General features: G+C 44.4%; 1 protein-coding gene across 4 annotated transcripts in view; it reads left to right on the top strand.

Moving 5' to 3' along the window:
• TEP1 (telomerase associated protein 1) overlaps positions 1-19864 on the top strand; it is a 47522-nt gene that overhangs the window by 9654 nt on the left and 18004 nt on the right. For 3 of the 4 annotated variants that reach the window (XR_014810885.1, XM_084969274.1, XM_084969273.1), the window contains exons 3-19: positions 472-651; positions 1147-1281; positions 2026-2187; positions 2587-2748; positions 3065-3139; positions 5268-5392; positions 5586-5743; positions 8823-8932; positions 9371-9461; positions 9945-10131; positions 14292-14460; positions 14946-15104; positions 15285-15365; positions 17068-17198; positions 17556-17615; positions 18847-19002; positions 19623-19799. Coding sequence is in view for 3 of the 4 variants with exons in the window: in XM_084969274.1 (XP_084825400.1) it covers positions 472-651; positions 1147-1281; positions 2026-2187; positions 2587-2748; positions 3065-3139; positions 5268-5392; positions 5586-5743; positions 8823-8932; positions 9371-9461; positions 9945-10131; positions 14292-14460; positions 14946-15104; positions 15285-15365; positions 17068-17198; positions 17556-17615; positions 18847-19002; positions 19623-19799 (2318 nt within the window). In the remaining variant the exon portion in view is untranslated. The remainder of the gene's footprint in view (positions 1-471; positions 652-1146; positions 1282-2025; positions 2188-2586; positions 2749-3064; positions 3140-5267; positions 5393-5585; positions 5744-8822; positions 8933-9370; positions 9462-9944; positions 10132-14291; positions 14461-14945; positions 15105-15284; positions 15366-17067; positions 17199-17555; positions 17616-18846; positions 19003-19622; positions 19800-19864) is intronic. The other variant, XM_084969275.1, reaches the window with a different exon arrangement.

The following is a 19864-nucleotide window of genomic DNA, read 5'->3' on the forward strand; positions in this document are numbered from 1 at the left end:
GTCAGGGTTTTAGCTACTGTGATCTTACATTTATTTAGGGCTTTGCGATTTGCAGAGTCATACGTGAGTGATCCCATTTAGTCTTCTAACAGCCCCATCAGGTAGGTGGCCGGGAATGAGGAAGCCGAGGCTAAGGGTAAGCTCATGGTTGTTGGGAGATGGGCCCTTTTTCTTCTGACTCCAGAATACCTTAATAGCCTCATAGGTGTGTCTCGAGGGGCCCAGGCTCCTAGGCTGTGACATCAATGAGGAGGATCATGAAGCATCTGAGCAAAGGTTCAGGTTATGGGTTTGGGAAAGGGGATATAGATCTGTCCCAGACAGGACAGATCCATGCTGGGCTGTGAAGGGAGAGGGGTTCAGGTGCTGGAAGATAGATGTGGACTCTTCCTAGCCCTGGGAGCTGCTTTCAGCTCCCTCTCTGAGGGGCTGTGGGTGCAAGCTGGGATTAAGTACTGCTGCTCTCTCCAGGGTCGCTGGTCTTCAGGAGAGAAAAAGTCGGATGAGAAGGAATGGGCAGAGGCTGAAATGCCTTTTTATAGTCTAAGCCTGGGAGAGAAGGAGGAGGTGGAGGAGCTGGCTCTGAAGCTCACTCATGGGGACTCTGAATCTCATCCCGAGCCTACTGACCAGGCCCTTCAGGAAAAGAAGGTAAAAGTTCCAGAGCTGGGGAAGGTTAATGGTGGTGGGAGGAGTAGTCACCAGAGGCTGAACCAGATCTCCACCGACAGAAGGGGAAGAAACTTTTATTTTCTCACTTCCTAGTCTCTCCTGCCCTTTTTTTTTTTTTTTTTTTTGACTTTTTAGTGCCGCACTTGCAGCATATTGAAGTTCCCAGGCTAGGGGTCTAATATGAGCTACCAGCTGCCAGCCTACCCCACAGCCACAGCAATGCCAGATCCTTAACCCACTGAGCGAGGCCAGGAATCAAACCTGCAACCTCATGGTTCCTAGTTGGATTTGTTTCTGCTGCGCCATGAAGGGAACTCCCCTCTCCCCTTTTCTAACCTCTCAGCTGAACAAACATCTTCCTGAATCTGGGTTCATTCTCTTTGTCTTTGACTTTGTAAGTTGCCCTGAGTGGATGCTGAAGTTGGTCCTTATTACCTCTCTGCTCTGTTCTTCCCTTTCTTTCCCGATTCCCAGATGGTTCTGATCAGCTATCTTTGTTCTACCCTGGCGTCAAATGTAAACATGAAAAATGAGGCTTACTCTATCCAGACTTTCCTCCTTGAGGTCTGTAGTGAGCTTGCCCCCTTGGAGCCTGAATTTATCCTCAAGGTATTGTGATGTGAAGGAGGGGATCAGGGTGGGACGCTCAGAGGGAGGGAATTTAGTTAGGCTGTGTGAGCGGGATAGTGACCAGCTTTATACTGGAATGGAAGGAGCTTTACTTAGATCGTAGGGTCTCTGGGTGAGTCTGAGGCCCAGTCTCTGGGGTTCTCTCAGGACTAGGGGAAGATAGGATTGAGAAAGAGTATACTGGGATTTGTTTATTTAGTAATTACTCAGGCTGAGTACACAATGCTAGGCCTGAGGGGTTATACCAACAGATATAATGAAACTTGTATCTGGCTCTTAAGGAGTGTATGGTATTGTTAGGGAAGCAAAAACAATCCCAAATATTATATACATGTAAATGGAGTAGTAGATAGTGAATAAAGTTTCAGAAGTAGAGAAGAAGGGCAAAGTGTTTCCTCAGAGGTTTTGGAAGATGGCAGCATAAAGCAACAATTTGAACCCTGGGTAAGTTTTTGATAGACGTTGATGGTGGGAGGTCTTCCGAAGAGGGAAAGGGCCTGGTTAAACTGGGAGACAATAAGCAGACTTAGGGGAAGACTGGTGAATAAGGGTTAGGTTATGGAGCATGTAGAATGCTGGGCCAAGAGGCTTGGACTTTATATTTTATAGACTATCTGGAGGGCTCAGGAAAAGGTTTATGCAGGCAGATTAGATAAGCAAGTTAGTTTAGAGCATGATGCTGTGAAGTGGCTGAGATGCCAGCCCACCCACCCTGTGCCCTAGGCATCTCTGTACGCCAGGCAGCAGCTGAATGTCCGGGATGTAGCCAACAACGTCTTGGCTATTGCTGCCTTCTTGCCAGTCTGCCGCCCCCACCTGCGACGATATTTCTGTGCCATCGTCCAGCTGCCTTCTGATTGGATCCAGGTAGCTGAGTTCTACCAGGTATGGTACTCAGTTCCCTGGGCTTTGACCCTCCTTTGGTTCCCTCTCCTTTGCTCGCTATATCCCTGGAGAAAATTCTCAGGTATTTTGGCATCCACTTGGCCATCCTCAACCCTGGTACCCAGACCAGATAGCTTCTCCCTCTACCAGGCTGGGACATCCAACAGGGAGAATACTATTGAGAAGGGCTGGACAGAGTTTGAGAAGAATTGGTGTTCTGGATCTCGTGTTTATAATGAAGAGCATGAGAATTTGAGAGGTCTGCCAACAGGCCCAGGACCACAGAAACTGTCATTGTAGAGCTGGTGCTGGGGCCACACTCCCGATTCTGTGCTCTCTCTTAACTCTAGGAATGGTCTAGAGGGTCTCATTCCTGATGGTTTCTCCTCTTCCTGACAGAGCCTGGCCAGAGGAGAGGAGGACAAGCTGGTGCCCTTGCCTGCCTGCCTACGTGCTGCGATGACAGACAAATTTGCCCAGTTTGACGAGTACCAACTGGCCAAGTACAACCCTCGGAAGCACCGGGCCAAGAGGCGCCCCCGCCGGCCACCCCGCCCTCCAGTCAGTCCCTGTCTCATCCCTGGTCATTCACAGCCTAGGCCTCTTTCCCTGGGAAAGTAGGGGGAGGAGGGAACACACTGACACCCCTCCGCCAGGATCCCACATTAAGCACCTGACATGTTTCTGCCACCAGGCAAAGAAGGAGTCAGAGATAGGCAGAGGAGCTGGGTAGAGCTCAGGGGGCAGAGGGCAGGGCCTGCTTCTTCCCAGTCGGCTTCCTATTTGGTAGCAATGGGCTTTTAGGGCTGTTGGAATGGGTCTCTCTAGGGACAGTCTCCACTTCTCTTTTTTAAAATGGCTTCTCCTGTCCCAACAGAAGGAGCATACATTTTCTAAGACAAAGCAATTTTTGCCAAAGTTCATTCGGCCTCTTCAAGGTGAACAAATGATGGTGAGTCCTTGTTCTGGGGTTTTGAATGTACATGTACAGTCTTTTCTCAACTAATATTTAGAAATGGAATTTCACTTGGCTTAGAAGTACTAATAGTGAGTGTAGCAGGCACATACCACTGTCCTACCTAGGGAATTCTCAACTGTGATTATGGGGGCACTGGGAAAGCCTTTTTTTTTTGTCTTTTTATGTCTGCACCTACAGCATATGGAAGTTCCCAGGCTAGGGGTCTAATCAGAGCTGTAGCTGCTGGCCTACACAGCCACAGCCACGCCAGATCTGAGCCATGTCTGTAACCTACACCACAGCTCATGGCAACACCAGATCCTTAACCCACTGAGCGAGGCCAGGGATCGAACCAGCATCCCCATGGACACTAATCAGGTTTTTAACCTGCTGGGCCACAACAGGAATTCTGGAAAGGCTCCTTTTATTTCCATTTTTGCTCTCCTTTGGTATCCTACTTGAGTGACAAGAGGTACATCCAGCTGGATAAGTGATTAAAACATTATGAAATATCTCCCTTCCGTAGGAAGTTTTAAAAACAAACCAAACACAAAATCTTTTTTCGCTTAATTAGCAAATAAGTCACTGCACTTAGTGGTTAAGAGCATAGAACCTGATCAGACCACGTGGATTTGAATCCCACCACCACCACCACTTGCTGGCTACATGACCTTGGCCAGCATGATGCACCTTTTTTTGCCTCATTTTCCTTACATATAAAATGGGGGGAGTTCCTGTGGTGGCACAGTGGTTAACGAATCTGACTAGGAACCATGAGGTTGCGGGTTCGATCCCTGCCCTTGCTCAGTGGGTTAAAGATCCGGTGTTGCTGTGAGCTGTGGTGTAGGTTGCAGATGCGGCTCGGATCCTGCGTTGCTGTGGCTCTGGCGTAGGCTGGTGGCTACGGCTCTGATTAGACCCCTAGCCTGGGAACCTCCATATGCCGCGGGAGTGGCCCAAGAAATGGCAAAAAGACAAAAATAAATAAATAAATAAATAAATAAAAAATAAAAAAAATAAAATGGGGATTGGAGTTCTTTGGTAGTGTAATAGGTCAAGGATCCAGCATTATCACTGCAGCAGCTTGGGTTACTGCTGCGGCGCATGTTCAGTCCCTTGCCCAGGAACTTCCAGATGCCATGGACACAACCAAAAATAAAAATAAATAAAATGAGGATGATAGCAGTACCTACTTCATTGGGTTTTTGTGAGGATTAAATAAATCAGGGACTGTGTTTAAGGTCTTTCTAACAGTTCCTGGCACTGAATAAGTGATGACGTCACCACCATCATCATTAAAATAGGAAAATATTTATTAATATTATAAGAAAACGTATCCTTATTTGGTCCACCGATATTTTCATCCTATTACTACACCCTAAACTTAGCTCCTCTCTTATAGAAAATTCTTTTTTTTTTTTTTTTTTTTTTTGTCATTTCTTGGGCTGCTTCCGCGGCATGTGGAAGCTCCCAGGCTAGGGGTCTAATCGGAGCTATAGGCGCCAGCCTACACCAGAGCCACGGCAACACCAGATCTGAGCCGCAGCTGCGGCCTACACCACAGGTCATGGCAACACCAGATCCTTAACCCACTGAGCAAGGCCAGGGATTGAACCCGCAACCTCATGGTTCCTAGTCGGATTCGTTAACCACTGCGCCACGACGGGAACTCCCCTCTTATAGAAAATTCTGAAAGCCAGCATCTTTCTGTTTCTTAAAACACCTCACAGCCTGCATTGTGCTGATGCTTCCATTTCCCTGTTCCATGTCTGACTGATTTAAATAAGAGCTGCTCTTCCCTCTCCCTCCCTCCAAGAACAAGATGTTCTCTCTTTATTCTATCCTCATGTTTTTCTCAAGCCAGTCATCCCACATTAACCACTGATAGTTCAACCTTGTGTAAATGAAACGTGGTGACCCCATAGACCTATTCTGTTATGCTCGCCGTAGGAGCTGTTGTTGCTGGAGATTTTTTACCCCCTATTCTTATTCTCTACCGAGATCTACTCTGGGGAAAGAAAGTACCTCATAGGAATAGGATAGTCTTGGTTTTTGTTTTCTGAAAAAAGTGACCACAGTGTTAGATTGAATGACTCTGGGGGACTTGGGGATATTTCCACAGTTTGAGGCGACCTACAATCCAGTATCAAAGAAAGAGAGTGAGCCAAGATTCACCCTGAAAAAGTTGGTACAGCGACTGCACATCAGGGAGCCTGCCCAGCATGTCCAAGCCCTGCTGGGCTGCAGGTGAGCAGATGTACCCTGAACACACGCTCCATCTTGGTAACCCCCGACTCTTCAACAGCCCTGGGCCCCAGCAACATTAGTTTGGGCAGACTGGCCTTAAACACAACTGACTAGTTTTGGATGACTCACCTTTTCATTTCTGAGTTAGTTTTGGCTGGCTTTGAAATAATAAGTTTTTCCTCCTCTGTTCCAGATATCCCTCCAACCTACAGGCCTTTTCTCGAAGTCGCCTCCCGGGCCCTTGGGATTCCAGCAGAGCTGGGAAACGGATGAAGCTTGCCCGGCCTGAGACCTGGGAGCGGGAGCTGAGCTTGCGGGGAAACAAAGCTTCTGTCTGGGAGGAACTCATTGGTAGGGTAACCTTGACCATCACACTCCCTCCCTCCCTTCCTCATTCGTGCCTCTGCATTTTGCACCCTAGATTTCCATGGCATGACGCTATTATTCTTTTGCTTGGTGGTTCCATCCCTGAAAATGATTGGGTTTGTAAGGTCTGCCATTGACCCACTGAAGTGGACAGTGGGCCTGCTTTGAGTAGCACTGGCATTATAGGTAACTGGTCATAATTCCAGATGTAGTTAGGGGATATACAAACCTTTATCAACACATGACAAAAGTGGTACTTTCTCTCTGATTTCACTTGTGTCAGTATCTGTGTAACTTATCCAAACAAGGTAGGACTGTCCATGGCATATTGGAATCTCTACCAAAACCCATTTTTAGGGCATGGATGTTTTAGGTAATTTGCACATTGTGATAATGAATTCAAATGGGGAAGACCAAGTTACTTACAATTTTCTCTTTCTGTTTTTTTCTTTTTTATTTTTTTGCAGGGGGAGGATAGCTAGTTTATTTTTAATGATAGAAGGTTCTATTCCATTTTTTCTTTTACTTTCTCTTTCATCTTTGAACATTTAAAGTCAGCTTCTTTCTGTTGAAAAATATCTGACTTTTGACTGCTTGAGTTTTTTTGGTTTTTTTTTTTTTTGTCTTTTTGCCATTTTCTAGGACTGCACCCATGGCATATGGAGGTTCCCAGGCTAGGAGTCTAATTGGAGCTATAGCCGCTAGCCTACGCCAGAGACCCAGCAATGCAGGATCTGAGCTGCGTCTGTGACCCACACCACAGCTAATGGCAACGCCGGATCCTTAACCCACTGAGCAAGGCCAGGGATCAAACCCACAACCTCATGGTTCCTAGTCGGATTCATTAACCACTGAGCCATGACAGGAACTCCCATTGACTGCTTGAGTTTAAAAAATTTTTTTTATTATAGTTGATTTACAATGTTCTATCAATTTCTTTTGTACAGCAAAGTGACCCAGTTATACATATATATAACTACAAGTCAGATATTTTTCAACAGAAAGAAGCTGACTTTAAATGTTCAAAGATGAAAGAGGAAGTAAAAGAAAAAATGGAATAGAACCTTCTATCATGTGTAAGATAAAATGTAATCAGATATACAGATCCCTCTTTGTAAACCACAGGCTCATTAGTAACTCATTAATACATTTTTTTGGAATGAAATCATTGAATTTTCTCAATCTATAGGTTAAATCTTCATTTTATTTTCTAGTATCCTAAATATGATATTAAATTTAATTTCTTATCAAAATGATCTAGACAACCTTCATCCCTATCAACATTAGAGCAAAACTTATGAGTTGACAAAGGGTGCAATAGTGCATGAGTTGTAACATATAATTTATGCTGTGTACACCACCTAATTGTTCTACACAGACTATAAATCAGAATTATGACTAGGAGTTCCTCTCGTGGCTCAGTGGTTAATGAACCTGACTAGTATCCATGAGAACGCGGGTTCGATCCCTGGCCTTGCTCAGTGGGTTAAGGATCTGGTGTTGCTGTGGCTATGGCATAGGCCAGCAGCTGCAGCTCCAATTATACTGCTAGCATGGGAACCTCCATATGACAAGACAAAAAAAAAAAGAAGAATTATGACTGAAGAGCCCCAGACTTCCAGAAGGCTGAAAGCTTCTAGCTATAATTCAGATGGGATTTATATCACCTTAAAAAAGATGCCACCGCTTTCCTAATTCTACTGATGGTGCTGGCTAGTGCCTGGGATGTGGGGGGAGGGAGGGCAGGCAAGTTGGCGTGGTCTTTAATGTGGTCTGAATGCATCTCTAGATGGTACTTCCTATTTATGTTTACCTTTGTCTAAAAGAAAGAATGTTTCCAATATTTACTGTACAGATTGAACCCCTATAGTCACTTAGTGCCTGTTATGTGGCTGTATGTCATGTATGATAGTTGAGGTTATTGAGGACGAGTAGGAGTTCTACAATACAAAGACATTGAAGGTGCCCCTCACCCTTTTTTGGTTTCTGCATAATGTGACTTATTGCAGCTTACCTTTGAATTGTAAATGGATTTTGAATTATTATTCAGTATTAACCAAATTAACCCTCTAAAATTGACCTAAACCTTCATTATAAAGAAACTGTGATTGAAGGTGATACTAATCTCAAGAGACAAGTGAACAATGAGAAAGTGACAGAAGTAAAATTCTGCTTCAGGATAAATCTTTTTCATCTATCTTCAAATAAAGAATAATTTAAAATAATTTAACCATCTCTTATTAGACATTGGCCAAAAAACTTAAGAATTATCAAGAAGACTCTTTGTAGTATGGATTTACACTCAACTGTTAATGGTGAATTTATAATTTAAGTGTGTATTGTACCTTGATATATGAATGATTGTACTACATGTATATAATTTATAAATATCATTATACTAGGAAATTTCTCTTTCAGCCATCTAAAAAGTTTGGAAATCATTATGCTAGATTATAGAGAATGTAGTTTGCCAGTTGAGTCCAGTCTCAGGGCTAGAGCCAACAGACAAAAGTGATAACCTAAGTAGTTTATTGAAATATCCAAACCCTGGGAATTCCTGGTTATGGCACAGCAGAGATGAATTTGACTGGTATCATGAGGATGTGGGTTTGATCCCTGGCCTCGCTTAGTGGGTCAGAGATCCATCATTGCTGTGAGCTGCAGTGTATGTCACAGACACAGCTCAGATCCTGCATTGCTGTGGCTGTGGCTGTGGTGTAGGCCAGCAGCTACAGCTCTGATTTGACCCCTAGCTTGGGAACTTCCATATGCCACGAGTGCAGCCCTAAAAAAAAACAGCAAAAAAAAAAAAAAAAAAAAAAAAAAAAGAGAAATAAATAGCTAAATCCTGTTTATGGGTTGTATAGATTTTACTCCAAACTCAGGCAACCCCATTTTTATCTTTCCAGACCTTTAAAGCATGTTGTGTAGGATAGATCATATGTTAGCACCTCATTTCCTCCAACCTGAAGATTCAGCATGGCCTCTGAGCTTCTTGCTCTGGTCTCTGACCTCTCTCACTCAAACTTTGTTTGCTTTTCTCACCTATGGCCGACCTTCACAGACAGGGGGAAGCTTCCCTTCATGGCCATGCTTCGGAATCTGTGCAATCTGCTGCGGGTTGGAATCAGCGACTTCCACCACGAGCTTGTGCTCCAGAGACTCCAGGAGGCTGTACGTGTGAGGGGCAGGGCGGTAGGCTTCTCCTGGTGGCTGAGGAAGGTCGTAGCCACCAGGCTATTTCCATGTGGTCTGTAAGCAGGTATGGAGATACAGATGGGTTGGGGGACACAGATCTGGGGGTTCATCATCCCTTTGAGAGGTTGGAGTAGGAGAACTTTCGTTTTTGTTTTCTGAGATGATTCTGTGATGTAACTAACTTCAGAGAACCTGATATAAAAGAAACAGAACATTCTGTTCCTCTCCTTTCTTTACCTCTTTTCATATTCTCATGTGACGTCTTTCTATATATTTCTCCACCTTTCTCTAATATCCATTTTGCTCTTCTTCACCTTCCCGCAGATCTAATAGAGTGCTTATCTCATCTTCCTGGTCCCTGAAACCCCAGATACCTCCCTGGTCCTCTACTCATGAGCCTCCCTTGCTTTCCAGAGGTCAGTGATCCATAGTCGACAGTTTCCATTCAGATTCCTTAATGCTCATGATTCCATCAATGACCTTGAGGCTCAACTTGAAAAGAAAGGTATTATCTCTCTTTTTCCAACTCTTGTTTGTCTCTCTTATCTGAGAATAGATGAGATTGGAGTCCCTGTCATGGCTCAGTGGTAACAAACCCAACTAGTATCCATTAGGACTCGGGTTTGATCCCTGGCCTCACTCAGTGGGATAAGGACCTGGCGTTGCTGTGAGCTAAGGTGTAGGTCACAGACACGGTTTGGGTCTGGTGTTGCTGTGGCTGTGGTGTAGGCTGGCAGCTGCAGCTCCAATTTGACCCCTAGCCTGGGAACTTCCATATGCTGTGGGTATGGCCCTGAAAAAAAAAGAAAAGAAAAGAAAAGACAGCAGCACTGGGATTTTTCAGCCTTTCGCTTTCCAGTCTCAGGGTGTGGGGTGGGCAGAGGTCAGACACTGGCCAACTCCAAGGGTCAGGACTCAGGACAGCTATGGGAGGACACGATGCGGGAATAGAATCTCCTGATTCAGATACTTACCTGTTGCCACACAGCATTGCCATTTCCTTCCAATACGAAACTGCTACAGCGGATAATGATTAAAAACACAAGATATGGTAAGAGGTTTGCCAGTTACTGGCAGTCTTGCAAACCAAGTCGTCGGGAACTTCGGGCAGCAATGATGATCCCTCTGATATATGAGCAGCTCAAGCGGACGAAGCTGAAAATACACAAGGCCAGGTGTGTGCGCGAGTGTGTGCTATCTGGGAGTAATGGGTGGGCAGGAGGCACCCTGAAAGGGCTGGGGAACCATCTGGAAACCCCAGCTTTTATTCTCCAAAGACATGCTTGTTGGTCATCCAAGTTGCTGAGACTCCCCTGGTTCCAGTCGTCTCCTGCACAGCAAACCTTGTCTTTAACGTTGTCCTCTAGAGAGATCATGAGACAAAATCTATGTTTGGGCCTTCACTCTGTTATCTGTGATTTTTTTTTTTTTTTTTTTGGTTTCCATGGATTCCATCAGCCCCTGTAGCATTTTAGTGCGTTTAGTGCGTGAGTCAGCATGTAGTCCAAGAGGAATTGGTGCATGTATAGTGCCTCTCTGCTTAGGCTCTAGTTTGCACTTTTCTTTTAATTCTCTGTGATATGTTTGCTTTTCTTTTTGTTTCTCTTTGCGTGTATTTTCTGACCCATTCACTTTCCTTTTTCTTTTGACACGTATAAAGATAGTTATCATCAAGCAGATTTAAAGGCAGGCATAAAACCTGTTCTGAAAGCTTGATAAAGTCCCAGCATTCAATGCTTCCACAGTATCTTCATTCATTTCATTCAAGACACATGCAGGGATTATCTAACCTTCTAGTAGGTCTCGTTGGCTAGGACTCACCTGAATCAGTGAATCACTGGCTGAACACAGGGTTATTAAAGAATTCAGCTGAGGGTGCAGTCCAAACAGTATGTCTTCATGACCCAGTTGTGTAGCCACTAGCCACATGTCCCTATTAAGCACTTGAAATGTGGCTAATGGAAACTGAGATGTGCTGGATTTCAAGGACAGGGTGGAGAAGGATATAAATTACCTCATTCATAATTTTTGTATTAATTACATGTCGAAATGAAAATATTTATATATATATGGCTAAATTAAATGTAATATTAATGTTTCCAGTTTCTTTTTACTTTTTTAAATGCCACTGCTAGAAAAATTTAAATTACATGTGTAATTTAAATGTAATTTCACTAGTTGTAATTTATTTCTCTTGGTTAGCACTGCTGGAGACTACTGAATTCTCTAGATTAAAAAAATGAGGGAGTTCCCATTGTGGCTTATCAGGTTACGAACCCAACTAATATCCATGAAGGTGTGTTTGGTTTTTTTTTTTTTTTAGGCCTGCACCCACACATATGGAGGTTCCCAGGCTAGGGGTCCTCCAGTTGGAGCTATAGCCTCCAGTCTATGCCACAGCCACAGCAACACGGGATCCAAGCCGATTCTGTGACCTACACCACAGCTCACAGCAATGCCAGATCCTTAACCCACTGAGTGAGGCCATGGATTGAACCCAAGTCCTCATGGATGCTAGTTGGGCTTGTTAACAGCTGAACCACAATAGGAACTCTGATGTGGGTTTGATCCCTGGGTCTGCTCAGGGGGTTCAGGATCCGGCATTGCCGTGAGCTGTGGCATAGGTCACAGTGCAGCTTGGATCTGGTACTGCTGTTTCTGTGGTGTGGGCCAGCAGCTGCAGCTCTGATTCCACTCCTAGCCTGGAAACGTCTATATGCTGTAGGTGTGGCCCTAAAAAGCCAAAAAAAAAAAGAAAGAAAAAAAAAAAGGTAAAAATTTTAAACATGCATACAAATAATGAGAATAATAAAATGTACTCCCATGAAGCTATTAGCCATATTCAGTAAATATCTAGATTTCACTAGCCTTCCTTTCCTGATTTCTCTCTGCTTTTTCTTTTCTTTTTTTTCTTGTTTCTTGCTTTCTTTTTTCCTTGTTTTGTGCTGACATCATGTGGCAGTTCCCGGGCCAGGAGTCAAACTTGTGCCACAGCAGTTACCTGAGCCACTGCAGTGACAATGCTGAATCCTTAACCCACTTCAGCACAGGGAAATTCCTCATTTCTTTTCCTTTTGAAGATGTTTTTATTTTTATCTTATTTATTTACTTATTTATTTAATTTGATTTTTAGGGCTACACCTGCAGCACATAGAAGTCCCCAAGCTGGTGGTTGAATTGGAGCTACAGCTGCAGGCCTATGCCACAGCCACAACAACGCCAGATCCAAGTCTCATCTGCAACCTACACCACAGCTCGAGGTAGCACCAGATCCTTAACCCACTGAGTGGGGCCAGGAATGGAACTTGCATCCTCATGAATACTAGTCAGGTTCCTTTCCACCGAGCCACAATGGGAACCCCTTGAAGATGTTTTTAAAAACAAATGTTGAATAGTATGATACACTTTATTTCACCCCTCAGTAACTCACATGTGTCTCTTAAAACAGACATTTTCTTGTATGGTCAGAATGTCATTAATATACTTAACGAAACTGAAAATAATTGCTTGGTATTATCATTTATCTAGTCTATATTCAAATTTCCCAATTGTCTTAAAAGTATCATTTCACAGTTTTATTCAAGTCAGAATCCAAACAAGGCATACACAGATTACATTTAGTTATTAAGGCTCTTAAATCTTTTAAAATCTTTTTTTTTTTTTTTTTTTTTGTCTTTTGTCTTTTGTTGTTGTTGTTGTTGCTATTTCTTGGGCCGCTCCCGCGGCATATGGAGGTTCCCAGGCTAGGGGTTGAATCGGAGCTGTAGCCACCAGCCTACGCCAGAGCCACAGCAACGTGGGATCCGAGCCGCATCTGCAACCTACACCACAGCTCACGGCAATGCCGGATCGTTAACCCACTGAGCAAGGGCAGGGACCGAACCCGCAACCTCATGGTTCCTAGTCGGATTCGTTAACCACTGCGCCACAACAGGAACTCCTTAAAATCTTTTTAATTGTTTTCATGCCATTACCTTTCTGTGGAAATTATGCTCAGGGGGCCTCTCAGAATGTCCCACATTCCAGATTTGTCTCTTTCTTCAGTGTCATCTAACTCGTTTTTCTATTTCATGTACCCTGGGCATTAACTCTAAAGCCTGAATAGGTTTAGATTTAACTTTTTTTTTTTCTTGCAAGAATATTTTGTAGGTGATCCTTTGTACCAGCACTGTGAGTAAGACTAACAGAATTTTCGCCCCCTGATAGGATAGAGGATCAGGAGGTTCACTACCACAAGAAGTCTAGTGGTCCTACTCATAGTGCTGGTGATTGATCAGTGCTCTTAGGTGATGATACCCTGATTTCTTCACTGTAAAGCTAATGGTTTATTAATTGATGTTCTTTGCCTGAATTAATTGTTTCATTAGCAGCTACAGAATGGGGGTTTTCTATCATTCCCCATGTTTATTAGCTGGAACTCTAAAAAAAAACTGCCCTCATGAACTAAAGCTACTTAGTAACTTTGAATACTTTAAAATAGAAATTGTCTTGGAAAAGTGGGTAGGATGTTCAATTCTTCCTCCTTTAAATTCCATTTCATCCATTTCATTTTTCAGAGTAAGAAGTTAGCATTTGTTCTTTTTTTTTTTTTTTTTTTGCCACACCTGCAGCATACAGAAGTTCCTGGGCCAGGGATGGAACTTTTATCACAGCAGCAACCTGAGCCACAGCAGTGACAACACTGGGCCCTTAAAACACTGCACCGTAAGGGAACTCCAGCATTTGTTCTTTACATTACATTTAAAAATAGGTAGCAGTTGGAGTTCCCTTGGTGGCGCAGTGGTTAACAAATCTGACTAGGAACCATGAGATTGCGGGTTCGATCCCTGGCATCGCTTGGTGGGTTCAGGATCCTGCACTGCTGTGAGCTGTGGTGCGGGTCGCAGATGCAGCTTGGATCCCGCGTTGCTGTGGCTCTGGCATAGGCTGGTGGCTACAGCTCCGATTAGACCCCTAGCCTGGGAACCTCCATATGCCGTGGGTGTAGCCCTAGAAAAGACCAAAAAAAAAAAAAGTGTGTATGTGTATATATATATATATATATAGCAGTTAAATCTTGCCCCCCGAGGTAAGTATGGATTAATTTGGTGAGCATGGCAAGCGATTTCAGAGAGTGGGTCTACAGGTGACTTCTCTTCTGCCATGAGAATGGATTAGGGGAGTCCTGTAGAATGGGGGCCAGGAGAAGCTCCATCCCTGTTTTCTCTACCGACACTGGAGACAGGCTGTGGAGGGAGAGAAGACTTAATATTTGAATGGCAAGTATTCCCATCTTTCTCAAAGTGGCAAACAGAGAAGCTCCTGAGCCCTCTGTCTGTTTCTTTCCTGCCTGCAGACAGTGGAAATGTGACCGTGAGATGCTGGCTCGGTATCGACAGGCCCTGGAGACAGCTGTGAACCTCTCCGTCAAACACAGCCTGCCCCCTCTGCCAGGCCGCACCCTCTTGGCCTATCTGACAGATGCTAATGCAGACAAGATCTTTCCCAAGAGTAACCTGCAAGGGGTAAAAGAATAAAAAGATGACGGGTGGTTGGTAGGCTACTGGGGATCCTGAGTGGCGTCCTGTTCCCAGACCTGGTTCCCCCAAGCAAGCACTCAGGACTAAAAGAGAGGTCATGCACTAGCTTCTCAGTCAGACCTTGGTTTCTAGGAACAATTCCTAGAATGTGGTCTCAGGCCTGTTCATGGACGGTAACACCAACCTTTCACATTTGGTTCCTTCATATTTTTTACGTTTCTGTCACCAAAATATGTACCACTTTCACCTCCTTCCATCCCATTGTTGACTTGGGGCAGGCATCCCTAGCCCTTCTCCACCTTCCTCCTCATTAGCCCTTTCTGGGGGCTGCTAAAGCTGTCCTTTTCTTAATTGGGGATTTTGTCCACTTTTCCCCAACCAGTGGAGATGTTTAGCCTCCAGAGCTGGATGGGCAAAGGTGGATTCTGGAATAAGGGAGCTTTATTTCACCCTGATACTTGTCCAATCAGCCCCCTCTGAACTATGTGCTCCTGTTGATTGGAATGATGATGGCTCGGACAGAGCAGGTGGATCTCTTGTTGTGTGGAAGAGGCATTGTCAAGACTCCTGTGATTAATGCAGAGCAAGGTATCCTGAAGACGGCCACTGAACTCCAAGCTCAAGTCCAGGTCAGACACCCTCCCCCACCTTGCAGAAATGTAGGAGTAGATAGAGGCCTGGGAACAGCCTGACTAGTCAGGGAAGGTTTGGGTATACTCAGCTCTGACGACTTCCTGAGCAGACTATAGTGTTTGTTGTCTACTGATCATCTCCCATGCAGCCACATGACACCAGCCTCTTTCTTTTAGGAGCTGGATGAAAAGTTGGATGAATGGTCCCTGTCTGCTTTGGGGGAGCACTTGCTGTCCCTGGCTACCCAAAGGGTCCCTGTGAGTACTGCCTAATCCCTGAGAAAATCTCCCCTCACCCACATTTTCGTCCACACCGATGTACCTCATTTCTCAAAACTTTCTTGCAAACTGTGTATGATACCGTACAGGCTGCAACCCCATACTCAGTGGCATGCTGGTAAATATTTCACAACCAGCAATCTGGAAAAATAAGTCCTGGTTAATATCATTTTCTAATTTCCATAGTGTAAATACTCCTTTAATGGCAAGTTTCAAGCTACCAACATGCAGTCGGTGACACAGAATTGGAAAGAGGTACCTCAGCAGCACGTTTATGTATAGTATTTCCACAATATAGATAAAGTAGATATAAATAAGGTCAAGAGTAGATAATGGCGAGATGTGGTAAAATAATTAGAAAGTGATGATTTTATAGCATTTATTACCTTTGTCTTTAATATAATTTATTCAATTGTAAGCTTATACAACTTATTTTTTTTTTCTATTTATTTTTTTCTGGCTGCTCTGTGGCACATGGAGTTCCTGGGCCAGGGATCAGATCTGAGCTGCAGTTGCTGCAGCAACGCCGGATCCCCAACCCATTCCACAGGGCCAGGATCGAACCTGTATCCCAGTGCTCCCAAGAAGCCATCAATCCCATTGTGCCACAGCAGAAACTCCAAGCCTACTCAATGTAATATTTAATGATGGCTATGTTTCACAGCTGGCTCACAGAATTCCTAAAGGTTTGAGAGTCAGCTTTTGTGAGCCTGAATGAGCCAGCTACACACTGCCCCTAACCCAAGCTCTACGTTAGTTTTTACTTTTATTTAAAATTTTTAATATAAGTTTTAAAGGTTATTTTCCATTTACAGTTATTAAAAAATATTGGCTATATTCCCCATGTTGTACAATACATTCTTGAGCCTATCTTACACCCAGTAGTTTGTATTTCCCACTCCACTACCCCATGTTGCCCTTCCTCACTGGTAACCAGTAATTGTTCTCTATATCTGCAAGCCTGCTGCTTTTTTGTTATATTCACAGTTTGTTATATATTTTTATATTCCACATACATGTGATATCATATAGTATTTGTCTTTTTATGTTTGATCTTATTTCACTTAGCATAATGCCATCCAAGTCCACTCATGTTGTAACAAATGGGAAAATTTCATTATTTTTTATGACTGAGTAGTATTTCATTATATATATATTTGTGTGTGTTTAGAAATATATATATATATATATATATATGTATTTTTTTAATCACATCTGTTTTTTTTGTGGCCATACCTGCAGCATATGGAAGTTCCTGGGCCAAGAATCGAATCTAAGCTGCAGTTATGACCTATACCACAGCAACACTGTATCCTTTAACCCACTGTAGTGGGCCAGGGATTGAACCCTTGCTTCTGCAGCAAACTGAACCACTCATTCATATTCTTAACCCACTGTGCCACAGCAGGAACTCCTACCACATTTTCTTTATCCATTCATCTATTGACAGGCACTTAGATTGGTTTCATATCTTGGCAATCCCACATTCCACTTTGATGCCCTGCAAATCAGGGCGTAGTGGCTTTTCCTACCCTACTTGCTCTCAGGAAAGTTTCTAATGTCCTCAGAGTTCTCCTAGTTCCCCAGTCCTCAGAGATCTTGTCTCTTGTTGTCCTGAGCTCTTTGGCACCTCTGTTCTCCCTCTGTTCCTGGTCTTAGCCTCTCCCCTTTCATCTTACAGGTGGACAGGGTCATCATCTTTGGCGAAAGTACAGATGATAAGCTGATAAATGCAGCGAAACAGCTTTTCTGGCAGCACGTGAATCCCAAGTGCCTCTTTGTTGGTGTCCTTCTGAGAAAGACAGGTTACCTGTAAGGGTGCTCACATTCCTTGCCCAATGCCAGCAGATAATGACCCGTATTTCCTGCCTAGCCCTACAAAATCTTGGGGTACCCCTATGGCTTTTTTCCTACCCCTACTCCCACTCGCCAGGCCCCTCCCCATTTTTCCCTTCTTTCCTCTGTTGCACTTCAAGTGCTAGAACCTCCTCTGTAGTCTTCAGCCTGGCTTCATACCTCTTTGTGATGGTCCATCCCAGTCCCAGCCTAGTAATGAACCCTATTAAAAGTGCAGAAGTTGGGTGGTGTCCATCCTACGGTGTTAGGGGTCAGTGACTCTTTTTTATGGTACTGTTGCTGACTACTAGTGGCTGCTTCTTCCTTTGCCAGGTGCACGGATTTGAATCCCAATGACGTGACACTCTCAGGCTGTACTGACGGGATACTGAAGTGAGTACAGGATGGATGCTGAAGAGGTCGGGGGCTTTGTTAGAACATCTTTTTTTTTTTTTTTTTTTTTTAGAACATCTTTTAGAGATCATCTGTGGCCTCTGCTCCATTCCCATCCTTTTTAAAGCAAGACAAAAATTTCTTCCTCTTGTACATGTTGTAGGCATGGCACAACACAGTATTATATCGACTTGGGCATCTTCTATCTGTTGCTCATATTCCATCCTCAAATACTCTGCTTCCACCTCATAGTTCAAGATGGCTGCTCCAACCCCAAGCATCATTTTTTATATTACATGTAGTAGGAAAGGAGAAAAGGGTACATGGGAGATTGTAATGTTTGCTTTTATGGGAACAACTCAGTAGTTGGTCCTATCAGTTCTATTCATTCTCTGTGGCATCTGTTCCATTGCATTTCAGAGGAAATCTTATGTTAACTTTACTTATGCCAAATCTGCGGAAGTCTTTTTACTTTATTTTTCTCTCCACCTCTAGGCTTCCCACTTAATTCTTTTATCCCGTGCCTTTTCCTTTGGATGGCACTTAATCCCCACTCTCCTAAGTTCCATTAGGAAGGTTTATATACTTTCCTCCTTATCCGTGGAGCTTTCATGGCTGGTGCATTGCTGATGAAGCCCAGACTGGAACGATCTTCATCTTTGCACCCTCTTTCAGCCCAGTTACCTGTGGCCCAACAGAAAGCTTATGATAACTATGCACACAGCGGAGGGTCTATAACTGTGTTTCTTCTCTGTTCCATCATTCCTGTGGTTCTGCTCCTCACTTACTTTAAGTCTACACTTATTGTTTATGATTTTTGTTTTTGTTTTTTGGTTTTTTTTTTTTTTTTTTTTGGTCTTTCTAGGGCCATACCCGCAGCACATGGAGGTTCCCGGGCTAGGGGTCAAATCAGGGCTGTAGCTGCTGGCCTACACCAGAGCCACAGCAATGCCAGGTCCAAGCCATGTCAGTGACCTACACCACAGCTCACAGCAACGCTGGATCGTTAACCCACTGATCGAGGCCAGGGATTGAACCTGTGTCCTCATGGACACTAGTCAGATTCATTTCCGCTGAGCCATGGCAGGAATTCCCTGTTAAGGGTTATTTTATTAAGGAGATCCAGTTAATTGGGTGACCTACTTTAGCCATATCTTTGTCCCCAGCCCTCTTAGATGATCTTCCTAATTCTCTATTTCACTCTCATTTATTTTGTTGTTCTTTATGTCAGGTTCATTGCAGAGCGTGGTGCCTCCCGCCTATTAGAACATGTAGGCCAAATGGATAAAATATTCAAGATTCCACCACCTCCAGGAAAGACAGGGGTCCGGTCTCTCCGGCCACTGGAAGAGAATACTCCAAGCCCCTTGGCTCCGATTTCCCAGGGGTAGGTCTGTTTTATGCCTTTGTGAATTGGGAGGGGGTTCAGGCGAAACCTAAAGAATCTCAGGTGACTATAGTTCTGGCTGTTGGGATGCTGCTTATTCTGGTCACTGAGGCCTGCTTCCTCTTTCCCAGGCAGGGGTTTCTTAATACAGATGGTGAGCATGCCCCTTTCTATACTAGGAAAAGGGAGTTAGAATGTGAGGTGGGCAGCAGGTACCATGGACATACAGCCAGGGCTAAGGCCGAGAGCTGAAAGGCACAGGTTCTGGCTTTCCCATCCTGGCTTTGTCAAATAGTAACTTCAAATTTAGGCTAATTGCCGGACATTTTAAGCTATAGTTTCTTGATCAGTAAAATGGAGATAAGGATCGTGCTTACCTCACAGTGCTGTCATGAGCATTTCATGGGCAGAGTAGGTAACAACTATTGCTGACACAGGAGAAGCGCTTAAGAAATGGCAAGTGGGGTTTAAGTTCTATGCTCTGTAGCTGAGGTCCCAAGCAGATTATTCTCCCAGACACCCTCCAGCTGGCTGTTGTACCTGGCTTGTCAGTGCCCAGGGGTGGTCACAGCCATGTCTCTGGAGCTGGGCTGTGGGGCTGATCCCCAACTTACCTGCAGATGGCGCAGCGTCCGGCTCTTCATTTCTTCCACTTTCCGGGACATGCATGGGGAGCGGGACCTGCTGCTGAGGTCCCTGCTGCCAGCACTGCAGGCCCGAGCAGCCCCCCACTGCATCAGCCTTCATGCCATCGACCTGCGCTGGGGCATCACTGAGGAGGAGACCCGTCGGAACAGGTGTGGGGGCCACAGAGAAGAGGGGCTGGGTTGGTGATGAGGGGCTTGAGTGGTAGAACTGATGT

This window comes from Sus scrofa, chromosome 7 (genome assembly GCF_054392235.1).
Source record: "Sus scrofa isolate SSC_HxYL_T2T_F1_AM1 chromosome 7, Sscrofa_HxYL_maternal_Yorkshire_Landrace_v2.0, whole genome shotgun sequence".
NCBI lineage: Eukaryota > Metazoa > Chordata > Mammalia > Artiodactyla > Suidae > Sus > Sus scrofa.